The 23,194-nt window shown below is 44.9% G+C and overlaps 1 protein-coding gene across 1 annotated transcript; it reads right to left on the reverse strand.

The window, feature by feature from the left end:
- Positions 1 to 4,188: 4,188 nt before the first annotated feature.
- On the reverse strand, positions 4,189 to 5,936 carry RPRM (reprimo, TP53 dependent G2 arrest mediator homolog). The gene has a single exon (XM_083495294.1). It carries the CDS (start codon positions 5,475 to 5,477, stop codon positions 5,046 to 5,048), a length of 432 nt encoding a protein of 143 aa, XP_083351420.1. The 5' UTR covers positions 5,478 to 5,936; the 3' UTR covers positions 4,189 to 5,045.
- Between the last annotated feature and the right edge of the window lie 17,258 nt (positions 5,937 to 23,194).

Consider the following 23,194-nt stretch of genomic DNA (forward strand, 5'->3'; position numbering starts at 1 on the left):
GGATAGGAAGCAGGGGGTACACTGCAACAATTAGTTGCAGCTCTCACTGGTCTTTAATAACAGGAAATCCATGCTTATGTCAATCAAGATCCAGAGCTTGTGGCGTAAGAATGTGTACCTCAGCCATGGGGTAGCTCTAGGGCTGTTATCTTGTCCTCTGTCTTCTTGTCTACAGTACAGGGATAATAACGCAGGTAAAGACGGCCACAGTGATACGTGTGGAATGATTTGGACACTTGAAGTGCTGTTTGAACTATTATTGCCTTTCAGACAGGCAAGAGGACCCAATTTGTTAGGCAGTGTTCCTATAGGATATTGGTACAAGAAAACCAGCAGTTTAAACTACATTCATCTCATTTTCACTTCCCCTGAGAATTTTGCACTTTGCTCAGGGCTTAATTTATGTGTCTACCAGAATGTTAACTGGAACTGGTAGTTCAGAAACATCTGACTACAATACAGGGACGCGGACTTATAAAAAATATTGGGGGGGCCCGGGAAAGCTCATGAATAATAAATAAGCTCATGAATATGCAAATAAAGTGGCGCCGCCTCCTCGTGAGCGAATAGGGGAGAGCGTGCTGCGCCTATTAATCAGCTCCAAGGACCTTCTGCTAGGGAGGTAGGGAGGGAGGGAGGGGAGCCCTGGATCGCCCTCTGTTTCTGTCTTGCAAGAAACAAGGAAACAGGAGGAAACATTGTATCCGCTGTTGCTACATTTTGTAGCGCGCTTCTTCCCCGCTTTCTGCTCTCGGTTTCTTGCGCTCTCCTGGCGGATCGCGCGCTCCAGACACGGGGCTGCTGCTTCCTGACTTCGGATTGGCTGCCTCTCACCTTGGACGATGCCCATTGGTCAGCGATGGTTCTTTGAGAAATCCTGATGTTTCATTGAGGGGTTTCGGGACTCTATTGAAGGGTTTACAAGCCTTCAATAATCTCCGGCGCTCTGCTGGAGGGGCGCCGGAGATTATTGGGGGGGCTGAGCCCCCCCAAACAAATTTTTGAGGGGGCTCGGGCCCCCTCAAGCCCCATGGAGTCGGCGCCTATGCTACAATATTATACCATCTGAACTAGGCACCGATTTGCTTCTGGGCTCAGTTCAAAGTGCTGATTTTGGCCTTTTAAAATCCAAAATTAGGGATGGTGGGGTGGGGCACCTGTAGACCACAAAACCCACAATCTCTTATGACTGGGCAGGGTGGCTGGGGCTGATGGATGTTGGAATCAAATGACATCCGAAGGGCAACATGCTCTCACTCTTGGTCCTAAATTACCTGGGACCAGAGAGGTGAATTCATTGTACCTGTTTGGCTAGCGGAAGCTTGTAAAAGGACTCCTGCTAGCACAATAGGGCTTTCCCCTCTCCCTGCCATCATGCCTGCTCCAAATCCACCTAGAAGGGTCAGGTGATAGTCTCCCCCCAAAAACAAAGCATGGGGGGGGGGGGAGAAGAGCGATGATTCTGTTGGGTAAGCCCTGTGTTGTATTCCAATGCATGATTATCTACAAATCACCCCCAAGTAGCTAACTCTGTCTGATCTTCATCTCCTGCCACCCAGATCTGCCTGTGCCTCCACCAGAGTAAGAAATATGTCAGGTGGACATGAGGGACAGAGCCATTTCTTCTGTAGTGCCAAGAAAATGGGATATCCTGCCAGAGGAAGCTTTCCTGGTCTGGTCCCTGTTCGTCTTTTGGCTGGCAGCTAAGAACCTACCTCTCTTTAGCATTGCCTTTTGATTTTTTACTGCTGCCATTTTTACTCTGTTTTGCATTACACTGTAATTTAACTGCTGTTTGTCAATGTCTGAACCTTTGCTGCAATGAAAGTCGGCCACTTTCATGATAGCAAGCCATATTTATTTACTTTAAACTGTGGCAAATAAATACATTTTAGGCCTTGTTCAACCATGGAGCCTGTCAGTTAATACTGAAGCAGATACCTCTGTGTTTAGTGTTGTTCCCTTCCATCACTGTGTTACAGATAATCCTTACACATTTGAGAATTGGTCACTCGACACAGCTTCCTTAGATACCACACAGGCCTTGGCAACTTCCTCTCTTACCGAGCCAAGCCTTTGTTTCTTATGTGAATATCACTAGCAGAGACGGGAAAGGCTGGCGAATCAGGCAAGGCTGGTCTAGACTAAGACAACCAGCAGTTGATAGAAGTTGCCAGAAACGGATGTTTCAGATTCGAGAACTTGCTTTCCAAACCATAACCATGTTCTCTTGACAAAACTTCCTGTGCTTCTGAGAAGAAGATATTGCTGTTCAGTTCAAAGTGGTGTCTCTAAACGTTAAGATTTGTGGCTTAAAAATAAAGGCATAGATCTGATGTACCTCTTCCTGCCTGAATGCATGAAACTTGTTGTGACCTAGGCTTGAAGACCAAGGGAGCTAAAAGAACAGATTCCTCCTAATCAGTCCTTATTCTATCACATCCTTGCAAATATCTCTCTGAGTCCCCTTTTCTTCATCACCTCTGCTTGGTTTCCCCCACTGCAATAGTTTTTCCTGTGTGATCCTGTTCCCTTTTATGTTCAGGCTTCTGTGCTACATTCCCACCCGCCCCACCCCTGTTTCCTGTGTCTTATATGCACAATGTACACATAACAGCTCTCTTCCAAGGCCACGTACGTAGGCAGCCTGAATGGGGTCAACTGTGCAATTCCAATCCTTAAAATCTGTGTCCCCCCCTGACGATCCTTCCATGGACACAGCAACCGAGCAACTTTTAAAAAACCAAACTGTGTCGTGTGTTTTGCTTCTTGTTTTACAATAGCACACAACCTTCTGCTCTTACCATGGGAAGAAAACAATGCAAAACGACAATGGGGTGGGTTAAAGTAAATAGTGGGGAGGTTAGATCATTTTGTTTCCACTAAACTATTTCTAACTCCTTTCAATTAGCCTTATTGAACTATACATTTTGTCTTGATGGGAGGTTATATATTACAAGTATTAAAATGAATGGCGAGAGTAGGGCTAGGAGTGTCTTGAAATATATTGGGCAGGGCAACTTGTAAGACCTATATTATTCCCTATATTGGGTGCAAGAAGGGGTTTTTTCTGATGTGACCTACCTTTGCACAATGAACCTCTTTCTATGTAATTAAGCAGCTGTCAATCCTTCTAACACCACTGTGTTTAAGGAACCTACAGGCGTGTGTAGCTAGAAGCTCGAGTCTCTATAGGAAGTTCTGCTAAGAGAGAAGATCTCACCTTCCTTTGTTTCCTCTCCATGCAGTTTTGGGATGCAAGTATAAGAGCAGAGCTTGAACTGCTAGGCAGCCCAGGGCTTGTTGCAAATTGCTGGCTCAATCAACTGGCCAGGCACAGATTCAGTCGATGCATCTTTCTCATCAGTTTCCTGACTATAAATAATTGCGCGAGGAGAAAAAATCACTACCCTTCACCTTTCATTAGTAGCGGCACATGTTTCCCCAGCTGGATCATTTCCATGACAGCTGCTTTATCTTCCTGCAGATCTTTCCCTTTGAATCCATGCTTGATGAAAAGCATTCTTGGGTGGGTAGGTGGGGGAAATACTCCCTGTACCTTTAACTTGCTTGGTTTTAGTGCCACCATCTAAACCTGAACTTCTTTCTTTCTGTAGGCAAATTCACACCCTTTTATATCCCTTTCAATTGCTTTTGATGTTATTTTATTTTTAAAGGTATAGTTTTATCACTGCTGTGTTTGATGACCTGGGCTCCTTTGGGAGCAAAGCTGGGATATAAATGCAATAAATTAATGATAATAATAATGTCCCAAAAACTCCTAAGCACATTGGTGTCCTGCATTTCCTATCTGCCAGGGTTCTCTAAAACTCTTTTAATGCTTTCCCTGCCAATCGCCTTGTCCTTCTCAACTTTATCTGCTGGAGAAATCCTCATTACATGCTTCCCCTGGTCTGCCCAGATGCTCATCACAGCTTGCCCAAAGAGCAAGAGGAATTTCAATGTGAAAGAGCTGCACTGGGAGACTCTGGAGAGAAGTTTTTGGCAGATTTTATTACAGCAAATTAAATAAGAAAAGAAGAAGACCACCAGAGCTGTGTAAACCAATGCAATTTATAAAGCCACAGGTGCAGCAACCAAGCATGCTGACTTTAGCAGCAGACAAGCATCAAGAAATGAGAGGTACAAAATACAAAGTGGACTCTGACTGAATACAATTTTTTTAAAAAAGAAAAGGAAGGAAGGAAGGATAGGGAGCTACAGTAGAAAGCAGAGGAGGCAAGAAACTGTTCCATTCACACATCAGCACTGGGAAGTGTGTTACAGACAACATGCTGCAAAGTGGCTCTAGGGCACCCTCCACACACACACACACACACACACACACACACACACACAAAAGCACAACCTGACTGCCCACCCCGATGGATGATGTCCCTGCCCTCCCCGCTCCAACCTCTGAAGGCAAACGTCTCACAGGAGAGCTGAGCGATTTTACATTCAAAGTTGCGATTTGTCCCCATTCCCCACCCGCTCCACACGAAACAAAAAGCAGCGAAGTTGGGAATGTATCGTCTGTGTGCATTGACACGGCATATTTACAGGACACCGACATCAAACTGGAAGGCTTCACGGCTTCATCAGAACCCCCGCGCCCCTTCTCTCTCTCTCTCTCTCTCTCTCTCTCTCTCTCTCTCTCTCTCTCATCAACCCCTCTCCCAGAGTCAAGACGAGGCCCGGGACGCCGAAGTGAAGAAACAAAGAGCGCGTGTCACGCCTTTGCCTTTGTAAACAGTCCCAGCGCTTCGCTTCCTGCGGAGTTCAGCACAGTTCGGCTCCCTCTTGCGAAGTTTGCCCGGTCCTCTGGGTGCCCCTGACGGAGGGGGAAAGGGAGAGGGAGGAGGAGGAGGGTGGGGTAGCCGATCGTTTCCTCCTCGCCCCCCCCACCCTACCCCATCTCAACTCAAGATATCATACCATAGCCGAGAGAGGAGTTTCCGACGAAGGCACCAACATGGTCCGCACCGTCGAAGTCTTGGCGTGGCCAGGCGGGCTCCGCGGGGCTTCGGAGGGGGTGGGGGAGGTCAGTAGGGCCCCACCACCACCGCCTCCACCTCTTTGGACGGCCGCCTGTCCTTCACCAGAAAGTTGATCATGCCTTCGGACTTGATGAGTAGGTTGCAGCCCAGGAAGAAGATGCCGAAAACGACGGTGAGCGAGAGGACGCACATGACGGCGATCTGCACCACGCGCATGATGTACAGGCTCCTCTCGTCCGGCGCGGTCACCACGAAGCCGTCGTCGGTCACCACCGACCGGGGCGTGAAGGAGCGCAGCACCCTCTCCAGAGAGTCGCTGCTGTTGGCAAGGAAGAGCCCCACCACGTCCGTCTGGTTCCCCAGCGAGGCGTTCATGACCCCGGCGGGAGGAAGAGGAAGGGGCTGCGGGCCCTGGCGTCGGAAGACGTGCGTGGAAGAGCTACCCCGGCAGCAAGGAACCAGCCCAGAGAGCCTCATGCGGCAGAGGCAGCGGACAGGTGCCCGGGGAGGACTTGGGTAGGTGGCGGTAGCAGCAGTCGCGAATTCCGGCGGGGCTGGACGTCCCAGGCAGGAATCCACGTCGGAGTCGCTCCTTCCCTCCGCTTTCCCCGCTCTCCAGCTAGGACTATTGCGCCCGGAGGAGCCGAACTGGTCCGGCTGGCTGCAAATTGCCGCGGGGAGGTGGCGTGGGCAGAGTGAGGCGTCAGCGGCTGCTCCTCCCGGGGAAAGGGCGCCCCAGATCGGCTCGCCAAGGAAGCTGCAGCGAGAACCTCGAGGGCGCCTCGCCACTTCTTGGAAAGGAAAACGCCGAGGGGAGCGAGCGAGAGCAGGTCGGGTCCTCGGCGAGAGCGCGGCGTCGAGGGCGAGCGGACAAGCAGTAAGGGAGAAGTGACCCGCTCTGCGCCTCCGAGCGGCTCTTTTGGCGCAGCGCACGGCGGGAGCGCACAAGCGCCCACCTCCTCTCGTCAGCGGACTGTCGGTTCGGCCTCACGGCATGGCTCGCGGGGCGGGGCCCACGGGCATCAACTCCCTCCCCTCCTGGAAGGCGCTGCGAACTGGGCAAGGCGAAACCGCGGGCTCCTGCCTTCCTAAGTGCACCTCGCCGCTTTTCCCGGCAGTTTGAGAGTTTCCATTGGTTTTCTTGCTAAACTTTTAGGCACTTGGAAGCGGTTTGGGAACGCTTTTGTGAGAGGCGGGATATAAATGGTTGACTCAGAAAAATAGATGTACTGTAGATCAAAATGTGCAGCAGAAAAAATGCTTGATAGTGCACCTGCTTATAGCAGCTGGAATGACCACGGCACAGTTTGGGGAAAACGAAGTGATAAGCTGAAAGGCTTTAGGGACCAAAGACAAAAGGACGATTTCTGACTTTGTTTCATGTGTAAGCAAGGAGGAACATAGTCGAGGACCCCCCCCCCCAAGCCCCCCCCCGCTCGACCGACGAATGAATATGGCTAATGCAGTGACTCAGGCCACTTGAATACTTCCATTACTTTCCTTTGATATAATACGTCCATGTTTTGTAACCTTGTCTTGTTTAACCATTATGCCTATTCCTTCCAGTAGCACCTTAAAGACCAACTAAGTTAGTCTTTTAAGTTAGATTTTTTTATTTTGACTATGGCAGACCAACACGGCTACCTATCTGTAACTGGCATTATGCCTATGCTACAGTCAGATACTTTCAGACGCCCCCTTCCAGGCATTCACACACCTGTGGTTTATTTATTTCAGTTTTATGTCCGTTTTTGTTCTACAGTTACCTACAATGGTATATGGATATGGTCATCGGATCCTGTCTGATAACACTATAATTTTGTACAACCTTTGTTTTGGTGAAAATTAATAACAATATTTAATAACAATATTAATAATTAATAAATAATATTTTAAAAATTAATAACAATATTTTAAAGCTCAATGTGGATTTTGATTCCTCGCTCGTTTACTCTTAGGAGTGCCTTGCACGGGAGTGGAGGAAATAGATATTCATCACTGCTGGGGCATAGGCAATCCATTGCCTCTCTACCCGGAAGCAGGCAGTGGTGTTGCCTGGGCAGGAGGGCAGGGCAGCAGCAGGGGCCCCCAACACAACACAGTTGGCTTACAATCATAGAATTGTAGAGTTGGAAGGGACCCTGAGGATCATCTAATCCAACTCCCAACAGTGCAAGGATATGCAGCTGCCCCATACAGGGGTCCAGACTTCAACCCTGGCACCATTAGTACCATGCTCTAATCAACACAGCTATCCAGGCTTACTAAGTTCATTACCATCTCAAGACATTGCCCCCCCCCCCCACATAACCATTAAGCCCATATTCAAAAAATGCTCTAACTGGACCACTGGAATTAAGTCCATTGAGCTGGATGGGAGTTATTTCCCTGGTAAGCACATACAGGATTGCCGCTTATGGGTGATCTTATATGGACTGGGTTTCACAGGGAACAGAGGAACATAAGAAGTTGCCTTTTAAAGTAGGTTTTCCCAAGGAAAGCAGTGGGGCAAATGAAAAACCTCTCAGACCTATATCTAGAAAACCCATGACAAATGGAAGAAAACAAGGGACAAGTGCAGTTAAGCCCTTACTCTCACTGCAGCCTAGAATAGGTTTAGGATTGCAGCCTGATTTAAATAAACTGTAGTATACTATACACAATACTGTAAAAAGCAGAAACATACGACTCTCATAAAACATCTAGCTGTATTAACAACAGCAAGGACTGCATTATTTGAAGGAAGAGCAACATTTTCCTTCCCCCCCCCAAAAAAAATATTTTGGATTGAATCCTAGGAAAATGTAATGTCCCATTTTTTGAAGATCATGAGTTCTTTGTGTAAATGCTTTTAATAGTCTCAACATCTGTTTTCGGAATTCAAAATATTATTTTTAGAATCATGGCTAAGACAAAGCATGGCTCAGATGCTGAATCCAAATCTTTGTTTAATGTGTGGGTGGGGGTCAAACATGTGTACAGTAGAATCGAAAATTGCAATGCAGGAATCTCAACTAAAGCATCCATGACAGATGGCCATCCAACGTCTGCTTAAAAACCTCCAAGGAAGGAGAGTCCATCATTTCCCAAGGGAGTCCGTTCCACTGTCAAGACAGTTCTTACTTTCAGAAAGTTCTTCCTGATGTTTTGTCAGAATCTCCTTTCTTGTATTTTCAATCCATTGGTTCAAGTCCTACCCTCCAGAGCAGGAGAAAACAAGCTTGTTCCATCATGTGGCACTGGAAGATGGCTATCATTTCTCCTCCTTTTTTTCTCTTCAGTCTCCTTTTTTTCCAGGCTAAACATCCCCAACTCCCTCAACCATTTCTGACAAGGCTTGGTTTCCAGACCCTTTAGCATAAGCCCCTTAGCACAGTGATAGTTCATATGCTGGGACTCCCATCATGCCAAATCATTGGCCATGCTGGCTGAGGCTGATGAGTTTTGGAGTCCAACATTACCTAGAAGGCATCACTTTGGCTGTGCTGCCTCTACCTTAGCAGATTACTAGTCTTTATCAACAGCAGCAGTCCTGAACATCTTAAATGCAAGGTCCCCTATTTCTTCTTGATCCTCCTCACCTACAATAATCAAGCTTTTTCAGCAGGATGCTTTAGGTGTTCATTTTACATATTTATGGAATCCTTAAATTAATATAGTTATCATGATCAACTTTGTGATTCACACCATCAAAACTGACAGTGCGGGTCATATATCAGGCAGGTTTACATCCGGAGATTCCATGTGTACAAGACCTGTAAACTGAAAATATGTTCTTTGTTCCAGTTGTACACTTTGGGATTTTGGTGGAAGTGAAGAGTGGCGTTAGAAAACCCAGCAAGATCTAACTAGATAAAAACATTCACTTAAACTCATCTATTTGCTAGTTGCAAAGTCAGGTCCCTGGAGGGCCTCATGTATTTGAAAGACCACCTGTCTTCTTTCCCCATCTGCATCCAGGCAACTCAAGAACAACCTGCCAAGCTCCCAAACAAGGAACATGATAAATGTAGCAATTGGATTAAATATAGAGAGGAACGGAGGAATAATCAATTTATGGAGCCTGTTCACCCAATACTTTGGTAAACAGAAATGATAGAAAAATATTCAGTCAGATGATGTGGGTATTAGCTCTTTCCAGTGAATACAAATGTCCACAGTATTTGTTCTAAAACACTCTGGTTAAGAATCTGAAGGCATGTGACTCAAACTGTGTGCATCCCAGTCAGTTGCTAATGGCACCAGGTCTTTCTAGACACACATGAACATTAGTTTTGCCAATATAAATGTGTCACAATGCTGAGGATTCAGAATCTGGATCTTCCAAAATGTTAGTCACAATCCAAAAATACAGCTAAATGTTGACCTTGAGGAATACAAGAGGAATACAGAAGCAGCTTCGGTTGAAAGTGTTTGCACAAGCAATGTAAACCTTTAACAATGGAGTTGTATTGACGGCCACACCAAGTGGGGTTTATGGGTTTACCGACCAATTTGACCTTTTCTGGTTGTATGCCACTTTGTTGAAATCACTTCATGTACACCAATATTGTAGAATAAATTTTCTGTTTATATGCAGGACACAGTTCTGGTTTTTGAATGGGAAGGTTGTCTGAATGTTTCTGTGTGCCTGTTAAGGACATAGTTCTCCATTTGACTGTTTGAACAGCCATAGCTCAGCATACATAATGCACATCGTCAGTCTCTGGCATCTCAAGGCAGGTCTGGGAAAGAACTCTGCTTTCAGAAACCCACCTTAGATTCAGAAAATCTAAGTAATTACCATCCAGTTGTCAAACTCCCCGAACAATATCCAAGTGCTCTTGGTGGAAACTGATTTTCTAGATCAGTTTCAATCAATGTTTAGGCCCAGTTTTGGCACAGAAACTGCTTTGGTTGCTGTGTAAGATGACCCCGTGGTCTTCCAGAAGTTGTTGGACTCCAACTCACATCATGCTTTGGCATTGACCATGCTGGCCGGAATATTTTCTCAAGCATGCATATAGCCATCTGGTAACCTGGTCATCTCTATGGTCCTTTCAAATGGTGAACAGCATTTTATGACCCACTGCATCCAGGCAGAAATGCAGGGAAGAAGTGGAATGGGTGGCTGGTTTTCTGTGATCCTAGTAACCAAAGAGAAATGGAGTCTTTCCCCTGCCCTAGGAGGAACAATAAAGGTTTGAGCAGGAACATTAAGCCAGTTCTTGAATTAAATTCATTAACACAACCTAGACAATTACATTTTGATCCCTCTTCCAGAAGCTATAGAAGATGAACAATAATGTAGGCTCTGCTGGATACAATGGATATGTGTCTGTGTGTATCTAAGGCAGGCGCTGTGGTCTAAACCACGGAGCCAAGGGCTTGCTGATCAGCAGGTTGGTGGTTCGAATCCACGTGACAGGGTGAGCTCCCTTTGCTCAGTCCCTGCTCCTGCCAACCTAGGAGTTCGAAAGCCCATCAAAGTGCAAGTAGATAAATAGGTACCACTCTGGCGGGAAGGTAAACGGCATTTCCGTGTGTTGCTCTGGTTTGCCAGAAGCAGCTTAGTCATGTTGGCCACATGACCTGGAAGCTGTATGCCAGCTCCCTCAGCCATTAAAGTGAGATGAGCGCCACAACCCCAGAGTTGTCTGCGACTGGACCTAACGGTCAGGGGTCCCTTTACCTTTACCTAAAGTAGGCTCTGGAGAGTCTGAACATTGGCACTGACTCAGTCTCGAATAGCTCCTTAAGAGTACATCTGAGCTTCGACTTGAGCAGCCTTGAAGCTGCTCTTGATCCATGTGAGTGTCCGAAGCAATCATTGGTCAACTGTAGAATGGGGAGAAATAATTAGAAACAGCATAGCAATGTGATTTTGGCACACACACCTATTCTGTATTAAGGTAACCCAGATTTTGTCCAGCTGAATTCTATGGCCCGCATACATCAAAAGGGCACCCTTGTTTATTTTGCACAGTACCTTGGTTCTCAAACTTAATCCATTCTGTGAGTCTGTTCAACTCCCAAAACCATTTGAAAACCAAGGCACGGCTTCTGATTGGCTGCAGGAGCTTCCTGCACTCAAGAGGAAGCTGCATCGGACGTTTGGCTTTAGAAAAACATTCACAAACCAGACTACTTCTGTGTTTGTGGCGTTCAGGAGCCAAGCCATTTGAGTACCAAGGTACCACTATATATTAATTTAGTTGTCATGGGAGAGGCACTCTGATCCAGTTCCGTTACTATTGGCAATCTGGCACCTCGACTCTCCACCTTGGCTTCTGAAGTGGTCGGTGTTTGGCACAGATTATGAAGCCAATCATTGCAGGCATAGCAGAAAGACCTTTTGTTTTTTACTGTTATTATTAAATGAAAATTGAGATTCTGTTCAGCTCTCTGCATGATGCCAAACTTCAATTTTACATGGTGCATTATGAACCTAAGAAGAGCCCTGTTGCACAACATTAGCAGTAAATATAGTTTAAAGCTATCCAAATCAGTCTAATCAGCACAGTATCAACTAGATTTTGGGAGTAGCCCAGGGTCGGCTCTGCCCAGGTCAACATTCAAAGAAGAATCACAATCACAATGCTTTCTTGAAGAAACGCCAACCAGAAAAAGCAGCAGTAACCAACAGTAAAATCAATCCTAAGATATATTCAGGGAGCAGAGCAATTTGTACTAGAAAGCATAATTCATTCTCTCTCTCTCTCATCTTTTGTTTTGAAATAATAAGAGTAAAAACAGGGCAGTGTTTTCTGAGGGCAAGGGTAGTGGTGTTCTCCACCTGCCTTGTTCTGTAATTTAGTCTGGGAAAAGGAAAAGGAATAGATCAAACACAGAGCATATTCCAGGTCATGCAGTGACATCTAGTGTGTGTTAGGCACAACAGTCACTAGGCAATTTTTCCAGCTGAATTTACAGACAGTGGCTTTTAAAAGTATAAAAAGTGCTCAAGAAATGTAGACTCAGTGTGTCTCCTTCTTACTTAGGAAATAAGAACTGTTGCGAAAGATTCAGTGATACATCTTGTGTCTGCATCCATTAAAAAAAATATATCTGTCTTTGAGTCTCTCTGTGTTCTCTCCACTTCAGTGTGCAATTCAGGTTCCAAGCTGCTCTGCATAAATCAAAGCTCTGTGTTTCCCCCCATTCACTATAATGAGGAACCTAAAAAATGGTTATATCATTTCCCCTCTTTGGCCAAAATGGATAAAATTTAAAGACACAGGAGCCATTCCAGAGTAGATTAAGCCTGCCAACTTTCAGACAAATAGGTCCAGGGCTTTTTGTGGGGGAAATAAAAGGGAATAACCTCCGTCCATGATTCCTTATGAGAAAGGGGAAGGAAAACATGCATTTATCTAGCTGCAAGTGGGAGAAGACTGGGCAATGATAAATGCCATAGCTGTTGCCCTCTGCATTCTGTTGGCGAAGGGGAGGCAGCCCACCCTTTATATCCACTAAACTTCCATGTGCTATTGTGACATCACAGGTAGCCTATAATAAAAATAAAAATAAAAATATATAGCCAACAGTAACAACTTGGAAAGCTTCACAATTGTGCGTGTACTTCAGTAGTTGTTTATTTGTGTGCTCCTTTATTACTAAATGTATTTATTAGAATCCACCCTTCACCTGTACTGATACCAAGAGGGACCAGACCATAAAAGTATTGTAGGGGACCTTTCTTCAGCTCAAGGGACGCCATCCCTTGTAGGAAACCTTCCAGGTTCAGTGCTGGACAGAGCCAGGAGCAAAGGGAAGTGGAGCAATAAATGTGACTCTTATCTTGGTTGTACTATGAGCATTTGTTTCAATATGCACAAGTGGCAACATGCAAAGGATGAGAAGTGGCCCCCATGCCTTTCCTAGAGTTGACATGGTTTGCCTGTATTTTGTCCTTGGGTACCTCTAGCTAAGTGCAAATTGCTGTGTGCAAATTGCTGTGTGAGAAGCCACTCTCAGTGAGCCGCAGCTGTTCGCCCAGCTGTCTTACTGCAGGCCTGAAGGCAAATGCATTTTCATACAGTTCTTTCTCTTCGCGCTTACAGAATCCTTTCTTGTTCCCCTACAGCAGGGGTGGGGAACCTCTTCCAGACCAACGGCTGCATCCCCCTTCTGGACAACCTTACAGGGGCCACAAGCAAAAAAGGGTGGCGTAATGAATGCAAATTTTACCTCTGTACAGCAAGCTAGTTGCGTGGCGAGTTCCAGCCCCCCCCAGTGGAAATAAAGACACATGACACAATTATTTAAGGTTAATGGGCTAAATATAGCCACAATTTTATTGGTTAGAGGTGATGAGCGGTATTGGCTTAGGCATTGGTCCTAACTGACTATCCAGCTTCAGCCCGTCCACTTGAAGTCCGGGAAGGGTTAACCACCAGTAGGAGGAGTCCTGCTGATGCACATCAACTCAGAACCGCCCCCCCCGGGTCACTGCTCGGGGGCGTGCCTTAGGCCCTCACCTCCATAGGCTTCGGACAGGGCCACGCCCCCCGGAATCCTTTACTGGACTACCCTTCAATATGCGGGGCAGGTGATGGCGCTTCCTCCCCTCTTCCATCTACATAACAATACCAATACCAATGCCTAACTGCCAAGAAGGTTGTGACAATTTGCTATGAGGTAGGCAAAAAACCAAGTGGCTGGTGCCAATTTGCCATGTAGAAAAAATTCCTACCAGGCCCCTCAATGGCAACCAACTGAGGTCCATATCAAGGTCAAGGACGAAAACCTCAAAGGGCGGGAGGGTGGGAAACCGGAGCAGCTGGAGGCGGCAAAAGAGGGAGATCCTCAGCCACACCAACGATAAATAGGGCTGGCCACGCCCCCTGAGCCAGCCGATTGGCTGTCCAGGGGGTGACGCAGCCAGGGAATCCCTCAATTGCGTGGAGGCTGAGAGCCAGCCCCACGCGTGTGGTGGGGGCGGAAGTGGCTTTTCCATGTACATACACACACACAGTGTGGTGTAGTGGTTAAGAGCGATAGACTCGTAATCTGGTGAACCGGGTTCATGTCTCCGCTCCTTCACATGCAGCTGCTGGGTGACCTTGGGCTAGTCACACTTCTTTGAAGTCTCTCAGCCCCACTCACCTCACAGAGTGTTTGTTGTGGGGGAGGAAGGGAAAGGAGAATGTTAGCCGCTTTGAGACTCCTTCGGGTAGTGATAAAGCGGGATATCAAATCCAAACTCATCCTCCTACACACACACACACACACACACACACACAGCCTCTCCATCCTTCATTAAAGCATGCAAGAGGCATTATGGGAGTTCAATGAAATGTTCCAGCCAGGCAAAACCATTCAGGGAGGATGTGAAGCAGGTCTAATGGCAGGTTTGACTGCAGAGGGGTTTGGCCTGAGGAGAGTCCTAAGGGTCAGACAGAGACTTGAAGTTTTGCATTTGGCCAGTTCCCCAGCCCTGGGGTCCCTGCCACAGCATTCTAGTAGAATCCACCACTGATGTTTGCCCTGAGCCCACTTTTACAATTCCCACTCCCCCTACCCCCTACCCCAAATCTCTCAATCCAGTTAAGCAAGAAGCACCATCACAGTTCCAGGAAACATTCCAACCAGGGCAAAACTTCTTGAGGAGGGTGAGGAGCAAGGCTGGTGAGCATCCTGAAGGTCAGACAGCATGCCTGGAAAACTGCATTAAGCCCACAGGCTAAGGTGGGGTAGAATCCTCAGGCTTTTGCACTGCTACATATTTACAACGTGTAAATATGTAGCAGTAAGGCAGATGAAATGCACCACCAACACAATATTCATGTAATATATCATGTACATACTGTACATTCCGTACCGTTCTCTCTTTTATTCCAGAAGAGCATGGACCAGATCAGAGGTTTAGTCTAGCCTCTTGTTTCTCACTGTGGTCAATTAGATGCCTATGAGAAAATCCACCAATGGGACACAAGGGCAATAGCTGCAGTTACCTAGGAACTGGTATTCATCATATGGATACTACCTCTGATCCCAGTCATCCTGACAAGTAGCCACATACATCTCTATTTCCTCACATCCAGAAACGCAAGAAGAGCTAGAAGCTCAGCCTTGCCCTCACCAGTTCTGGAAGGCTCCTATAGAAGGGTCCTGTATGCACAGAGACTTTGTGCCTGCCCATTAGGGGAAATAGGAAGCCTCGAACATATATTTTTTAGATGTCCTTTTTAGGTTGAGATTCGTAGAGACACCATTGATCCTTTGCTGAAGAGGCTCGCCGATCTTTCAGACAAGTCTAAACTTAATTCTCTCCTCTTAGGCAAAGATCATAAGACGTCCTGGCTGGTAGCCAGATTCTGCGCCCAGATTTGTAGGCACAGATCATCCTCTAGTATTAAATAGCTTACTAGGGAAATGCTGAAGTTGCCCTTTGGGGTGCCTCAGGGTCAATTTTTTTATGGTAGCCCAAATCTCAGTTGTACAGGTGTATGTATCTCAATTTTAACTCATGAGCTATTGCTGCAATCTGCTCCAATTGTATATTTTATCTTTATGAACGCTGTTTTTATTGTGTTATGTTATGTGAGCTGGTCTTTGACCGTAATAAATTATCTATCTAACTAGCCACATACTTCAGAAATTTGTCTGATCCCTTTATTTCAATGCTGCTTCTACCCTGTTCTGTACTGAACATGGGGTTGCTTAGCTTACCTCATTTGAGATTGCGATAAACATCACCTGCTGCTTTGGCAGGTTAGATTAGTGCCATCTAGACCTTCTGCAGTCTTGTCATTGTAGAAGACTGCCATCTGACTTAGCTTGCCGGTGAACATCTGCTGTCTCTGAGGGTATTTGTAGCAGCCCCGAAGTGTTCAACGCTGTCAATATTCACAGCTTGCACCTGTCTTCCCGTAGGTTGCAGATGAAAATATATTTCTTTATAACAGAGAGATTTTATTATTTTGTGCTCCGTACTGATCTCAGTGACGTTAGTGGCACATGTCCAGGATATATAGATATGGATCATTCTAGAAGTTATTGCTGCATTTTATTCAACATGCATTTGTTTCCATTATGTAGCAGTTCTTAATGGTGCCATGCTTAATTGTGGACTGTTGCTATAATAAACCCTGGCTTCATAAAAGACGGTAGGGGCCAGTTCCCACTTTATGCCTGCACACACACAGGTGCTTTGTAGGAGCAAACACCATGAAGTGGAAATGTGCTTGTAAATGCACAGTAGAACAGGCCAGGAAGAGAGAGGTTGCCAGCTTGAATAAGTCTTCACTGAACTCCTGGAACCTAAATAACTAGCACCTGCTCCTGAATGTTCTCTGCTTGGGTACAGTGTTTGAGTGTGTGGTGGTAGCTCAGCTACAGACTACCTGGGATGAGATTGATGATCTGGATTCATTTCAGTCCAGTTTGCAACTTGGTTTCCCAGCTGAAACTAGCTTGGCCACTCCAGTGAATGAATGTGGGCAATGAGAGTTCTTTTTCAGAATATGGGTAATGAGATTCCTGCTGATTCCCCTGGACTTCTTAGTGGCTGCCTGGCTGCGCCCACACATACCTTACCTGGGCACTCCAGTCAGCATCTGTGGCCCTACTCCATGCCCCTCTGCCATCAAAGGTGCAGTGGGCCCTTGCCCATATGTTTGTCATGGCAGCATATCTGTGGAATTGCCTGCTAAAGGAATTCTCCTGGTTCCATCTCTGCATACTATTCAGGGAAAAAAGAGAAATTTGGTCATTTCAGGTGCCTTCAATGAAAACACAACATGACAGGATTATATCTGCCTATGGTGATTGTTTTGAATTGCCTTTATACAATATTGTTTTATTAGTCTGATTTTATTATTATTATTTCTATATTTGTACTTGCAGCTTGATTGTACAGGCAGCTTGATTCCCAACCCCCTGTTCTGTTCCTTTTCCTTCATTGTTTCTACCCATGAATATCACATAATGATGTCTAATTAACAAACAGAAAACAGCTTTGGAGAAGAGGGAATAATACCAACATAGCAGGGCTCAAGCTACATATTGTCAGAGCACAGTGCCACGTCTCTCATAGGCACTGCTAGCACCAGGGTGGACATTAAAATGCAGGGCTTAAATTTACTTCTCCTTCACTTCCTCTCTCAAATGTGTCATTTTAAATTTCTATCCTCCCCCTTTTTTTTTGCATTGTATTTCAGCCTCAGTTAATCTGGCAGTAGGAGAAAATTCCTTAAAATGTACAACCAGCAAGGTGACCCACATGTTGGCTTGGCAGATTCCATGTTGTTGTTTAGTCGTTTAGTCATGTCCGACCTTCATGACCCCATGGACGAGGGCACACCAGGCACTCCTGTCTTCCACTGCCTTCCGCAGTTTGGTCAAACTCATGTTCGTAGCTTCAAGAACACTGTCCAACCATCTCGTCCTCTGTCGTACCCTTCTCCTTGTGCCCTCCATCTTTCCCAACATCAGGGTCTTTTCCAGGGAGTCTTCTCTTCTCAAGAGGTGGCTAAAGTATTGGAGCCTCAGCTTCAGGATCTGTCCTTCCAGTGAGCACTCAGGGCTGATTTCCTTAAGAATGGAGAGGTTTGATTTTCTTGCAGTCCATGGGACTCTCAAGAGTCTCCTCCAGCACCATAATTCAAAAGCATCAATTTTCGGTGATCAGCCTTCTTTATGGTCCAGCTCTCACTTCCATACATCACTACTGGGAAAACCATAGCTTTAACTATACCTGGAGCAGGAACCAGCAAGCCACTCCAGTATCCCTGCCAAGAAAATTCCACCCCCCCCCAAAAAAAAGGCTCAGGGTGCTGAGAGATGCCCAAGAACAGCTCACAGTGGGATGAGAAGGGGGATGCTTGCCCTAGTGGAACAATTGCCCTAACATGATGTTGAATTCCTCCCCTTTTCTCTAGAATAGAAGCAACTGTGTTTGGAAAAGATGGGCTGGGTAGAAGAACATGCACATGTTGACACAATAGACAGTACATGAATCGATCAAACTTTGATTAATTCTAAGAAATAGTTAAGCTAAGGCTTAATACAAGCTCACAACTCCAAGCAACTAGAGCTTGCCAAGTAAGTGGGAGTGAAGTTTAGCACACAGTGAAGTTTTAAAAATACGGTAGGCAAGATTTTTAAACAAAGAATTGATGAAGAGTTGATGAACACAAGTTTTGCTCGTCGAATGTCTGACTGAGGAATCTAGGGGAGGGGCATGTTGTGCCATCTGGAACACGCAGAGCAAGAAACTGGATGAGGGATTATCACTGATATGTAATGAAATCTAAGGAGCACATCAGAAAGAGACATCCCAAGTTGCATGGAGGTAACAAAGGAGGATAAAAAAACCCCTGTGGTCTGGAGGAGTAGAGGGGAGAAGGAATTAAGTGCTGGAGAGAGCAGGGTGGAGAGCAGAGACACATGGGATAGAGAAACTTGCTAGAGAGTAACTAGGTAAGTGCAGGAGGCGGCGCTGGGTTGAGGGTTAAGGTCTGACCCTGGAGGCAATTGGAGGCCACCTGTGATCACAGGTGTTTGAGATTTCCCTGAGCAATGCCCCTCATTTAGAGAACATGCTTTTTAGGAAGATCCATAATCTATGACAAATTTCATTACACCTATTTATATCTCTAGATCTCCATGCACCCATCTTTAACACAAATGGACTTTTATTATTTATTGTTAGCTAATATATAAAAAAGTTTAAGCCTATAATCTTCTTTGCTATAGCTTTGACACCACAGATGCCTTTTAAATGCATGCATTTAACATGTTACTTATTTGGAGAATGTGTCTTGGAAAAGCAACTTGCCTATATTTTCTCTGGCAGGATAATTACATGTGGTATCTTTTGGCTTACTGTACAAGCACCTCTTTTGAACAGTTAAGTTCATTCTTTATTGGCTCAGTCAGTGCTATTTACAGACAGCCTTTTGCACTTGGGTGAGCAGCACGATGACCATCACATCACACATGCAGGGCTGAGAAGCTCAGGTGCTTTCAAGGTCTGTGGATTTCTCAAGCGTACAGGCTGCCTTGGCAAGATATGACTTCATTCAGCTAATTGGCCACGAATTGCTCATAAACAGCATACCACTGCAGCGTATTGTGACAGAGTCATGCAGTCATCTCCCTGAAGCACCTTAGCAGGCAATGTGACTAATGCTTATTATAATCATTGTTATTTTTTTTTCCATTTCCATTTTTTATTGCCTTAATTTGCTATATGGCCCCAAAGGCAAGGAAGACACAATATTTCCATCTGTGGGTCTTGAACTTGACAAATGCTGATGTGAAAATGGCAGATTCCTTCCCTACCCACCCCTGACCTCCATATAACTATAGTCCATTTTAGGCAGCATGCCTTACAACTAACAGGCTCTCATTTACTGTCTTTTAAAAAATATATTTATTCTATTTCTAAGTAGAAAAGGGACATGGAATGTTCCGGCTCATTAGCACCCTTCACGAATGTCCTTTTTATCAAAAAACACCTCGCAGGAGCACCTTTATCATACCCTGCCTTCCGAGGGGGGAACTACGTTGCTCTCTGAGCTAATCTCTTTCTCCCTCCCAATGTTGGTTTATAGACTTGCAAAGAGCTCTGTCTCATTAATGGCTGTATTTTAAATATATTTATTCTACTTCTATGTAGTGAAAAAGGAAGGGGAGGGAGACAAGAACATTCCAGCTCATTAGATCCTCTTCATTTAAGGGAAATTTAATGAAGCAATCGAACAGGTGCTTTTTCATTCCCACCCCCACCCCCATCCCTAAAGAGAGAGATTGAGAGAGTGCGTTCCTATTACGCTCTGCCCGCCAGCAGAAAAACTCAGAGCTAATATCTCACCTCGGTGTCCTCTGGAATCCAGGGCTTAATATTCAATATTTCACTTGCACATTTTTCATTGGCAAAAGTACAGGGTGTGATAATGGAACATTAGAAAATAAGGCCATCCGTCCTTGAAGCCTAGCTCGCCCTATTAGAATTAGCTCCTCTATGGGGTGGCGGGGGAGGCACCTCCATCACAAGAGAGATCCTTTCCTTCTCATGTCCCATCTTAATGGAGGGCATGAGAAAGAGGTACCTATGAAAGAACTCTGGCAGAACAAATTGATAGAATACACATAATTAGGTAACTATGACCGCAAAATTAAGAAACAAGGATGAGTCACAGATAAGAGAAGCGTGGAAATGTTTTGGAGAATATCTTAGAGGGTACAATATTCCATTAACACAATATTCCATTAACATATGAGCAACAGATGGCATCAGATAAAGGGAGATTTGAAAGGAAAACAGGTGGAATATCAGGAAATGCAGCTGACCAAGGTTTGCTTAGAATGTCATGGAGAGATGAAGTCCTAGGAAAAGGGATAAATGACGGATATGTGTGTATAAAAGTTGTAAAAATGCATAGATTTTTTTTAAAAAAGAAAGAAAATGAATTTGTACTGGAGAAGTGCCAATCACTGATTGTGATAAGAAACATACCAGCACATGGAAGAAAGGGATATAAGACACATTCTAAACCCAGAACATATTGACAATATGAATGTTGAGAATATTAAGAATGGCTGCATACATACCATATATTTAGAGCACATTTAACGTATGTGCTCCTCACCTAGGATCCCAGGAACTATAGTATACCTCTCACAGAGGTATACTCTCCAGCTTCCTTAGCAAACCACAGTTCCCAGGATTCTGAATGGGGAACCATGTGCTTTAAAGTTATGGTGTGTGCACAGCCAGTGTTTCAGTGCTCAGTAGTCCCAATCTGGGGTCTGAAGACCCTCATCAACAGATAGTGCTGATATCTTTGCATGGTCTGATGAACTGACACCAGTCTGGTTCCTACCTGATTCTTTTCCTTTGGTACCTCCTGCGGTGCAAAGCATGTGTCTTATTGGTTGCAGCATACAGGAAAAGAGGGCCCAAGATGAGACTGGTAGAGGAGCAAAGCAGGAGGCACAGTGTCTGCATCCTGCCCTGGTGCCTCCTACTTTTTAACAGAATGGACACTACCTCTGGGTGCTCCTAGTTCCATTAGGTGCTCAAGTGGTTGATTGCTACAGCAACAGACATTATTGCATGACACTAAGTCCATTTCATTTAATAACAATAATTTATTATTTATGCCCTGCTCATCTGGCTGGGTTTCCCCAGCCACTCTAGGCACCTCCCAACAACACAACAAAACATCAAACATTAAAAGCTTCCCTAAACAGGGCTGCCTTCACATGTCTTCTAAAAGTCAGATCATTGTTTATTTCCTTGACATCTGATGGGAGGGCATTCCACAGGGCGGGTGCCACTACCAAGAAGGCCCTCTGCCTGGTTCCCTGTAACCTCACTTCTTGCAGTGGGGGAACTGTCAGAAGGCCCTCGGAGCTGGACCTGAACGATGGGGATGGAGATGCTCCTTCAGGTATTTATATTTCATGCCTGATTTTGGCACAGAGATTTCATTTGCCTAGGTCTTTCAGACATTGCTTCATTCTGCTCTTTGTTTTTCCTGACAAGTTCTTTAGTTTGTGTGTTCAGACACATTTTATGGTATCAAGATGTAAACAATCCTGATTTTTTTTTTTTACCAAAACATATCAAAGTGTCTTAAATAATAAAGTTGAGTTCAACTTTATTAACAGTCCTCAGACCTCAAGAAAAAATCCATTCTTAAAAAAACAACACCCTGAAACATTTGATTCCATACATTTGGGGCTGCCGGACATCAGGGAGAAACACAAACCTACAGAAAGCCCTCCTTCCAACAATATTTTTCACTGTTAAAAATTAGAACATGATTACTGTGACCTGTGTCTATTCACTAATTTATAATTTATTATTACATTCATATCCCTCTTTTCCTCCAAGGAGCTGAAGGTGGCATATGTGATTCTCCCTCTCTCCATTTTGTTCTCACAACAACCTTGTAAGGTAAATTAGGCTGAGAGGAAGTGACTTAACTGGCCCAAGGTCACCCAGTGAGCTTCGTGGTCAAGTGGGGATTTGAACCCTGGTCTCTTAGGTCCTAGTCCAACACTCATTGTTACTTATGAGCCTCAATCATGTGGAATATAGAGTTAGTAATAGATTCAATTTCATATGACTGGGAATGATCAGGATTGCTATACAGTATACCACTCTAAAGAACTTCCTGGGAAGGAAGGAACCAAGAAGCAAACAGATCTGATTCTTGTGTCTTTGTAAAACCTTTGCAATAGTAATCCATGTTAACATGCTTCCTAACTCTCCATGACTATATGGATACATATGATGTACACGTGGAACGCCGTTACTTCTTGCTTCAAAAATAGTTGACAGACAACATTGAAACAATATGGTCTGAAGGCGTACAATACCACATCTTACTGAAGCGAAGCAGATCTGGGTCTGCTCAATGCCTGGATGGAACCACATATACTCCATCTTGGGTTCCATGATGGAAGCAAAGACAGGTACACATGTAATAAAATCACATACCGGTAATTCATACCAATGATTTCTTTATTTTTGGGACCCCAAATGAGCAAAAATTTTCTTATTCTTCTCTGACGGAAGCTGTCATTGCAATAATATGTGGCCATGATGACCCCAGTCTAAATTAATAGCAGGATAGAAGGGTTCACAGTGTTCCTTCAACACACATCACAGTATGAGAGGGAGCTATGTTTAACCTGCTGCATGAGCAAGTCCTGCCACAGTGTCTATGCCGAGTTCCTTTGAGTTCCATTTCTTTGATGTTTTCAAATGTGACTTTCTAAGCTGGTTTTGCTTGATCTAGTTAAAAAAAAATGGGCCAGAGGAAATCCAAAGAACAGAGTCTTTTTTTGAAAAAAGATAGTTATGTAAATTAATATATTATCCAGGCAGAATAGTGCCTGAATATTAAGCTGCAACTTCCACCTCCTTATAAAGAACTTATTCCCATGTTTTTTGGTTGGGGTGGGATGTTGTTCTCACTTTGGATATCCTTGTTCTTTTAGTTTTTGAGGTGCTTTTCTTCACCATGATCTCATAGTCTTAGGCTGCAGCCCTATACCCATCCACCTGGGAGCAAGCCTCCCTGAACGAAATGGGATTCAGTGGGCATGTGCAGTATTGTGCTGTTATCCAACCTCCCAAAATGTCAACACCTCTTGCTATGGTCTGACCCCTTTCCTTTTTAACAGTACAAATTCTACAAACACCCACCATATCTTCTCAAAATCATTTCTCCTACATATTCCTCGTCTTACCT

Source organism: Podarcis liolepis (genome assembly GCF_965112155.1).
Source record: "Podarcis liolepis genome assembly, chromosome: 1".
In the NCBI taxonomy this organism is placed as follows: domain Eukaryota; kingdom Metazoa; phylum Chordata; class Lepidosauria; order Squamata; family Lacertidae; genus Podarcis; species Podarcis liolepis.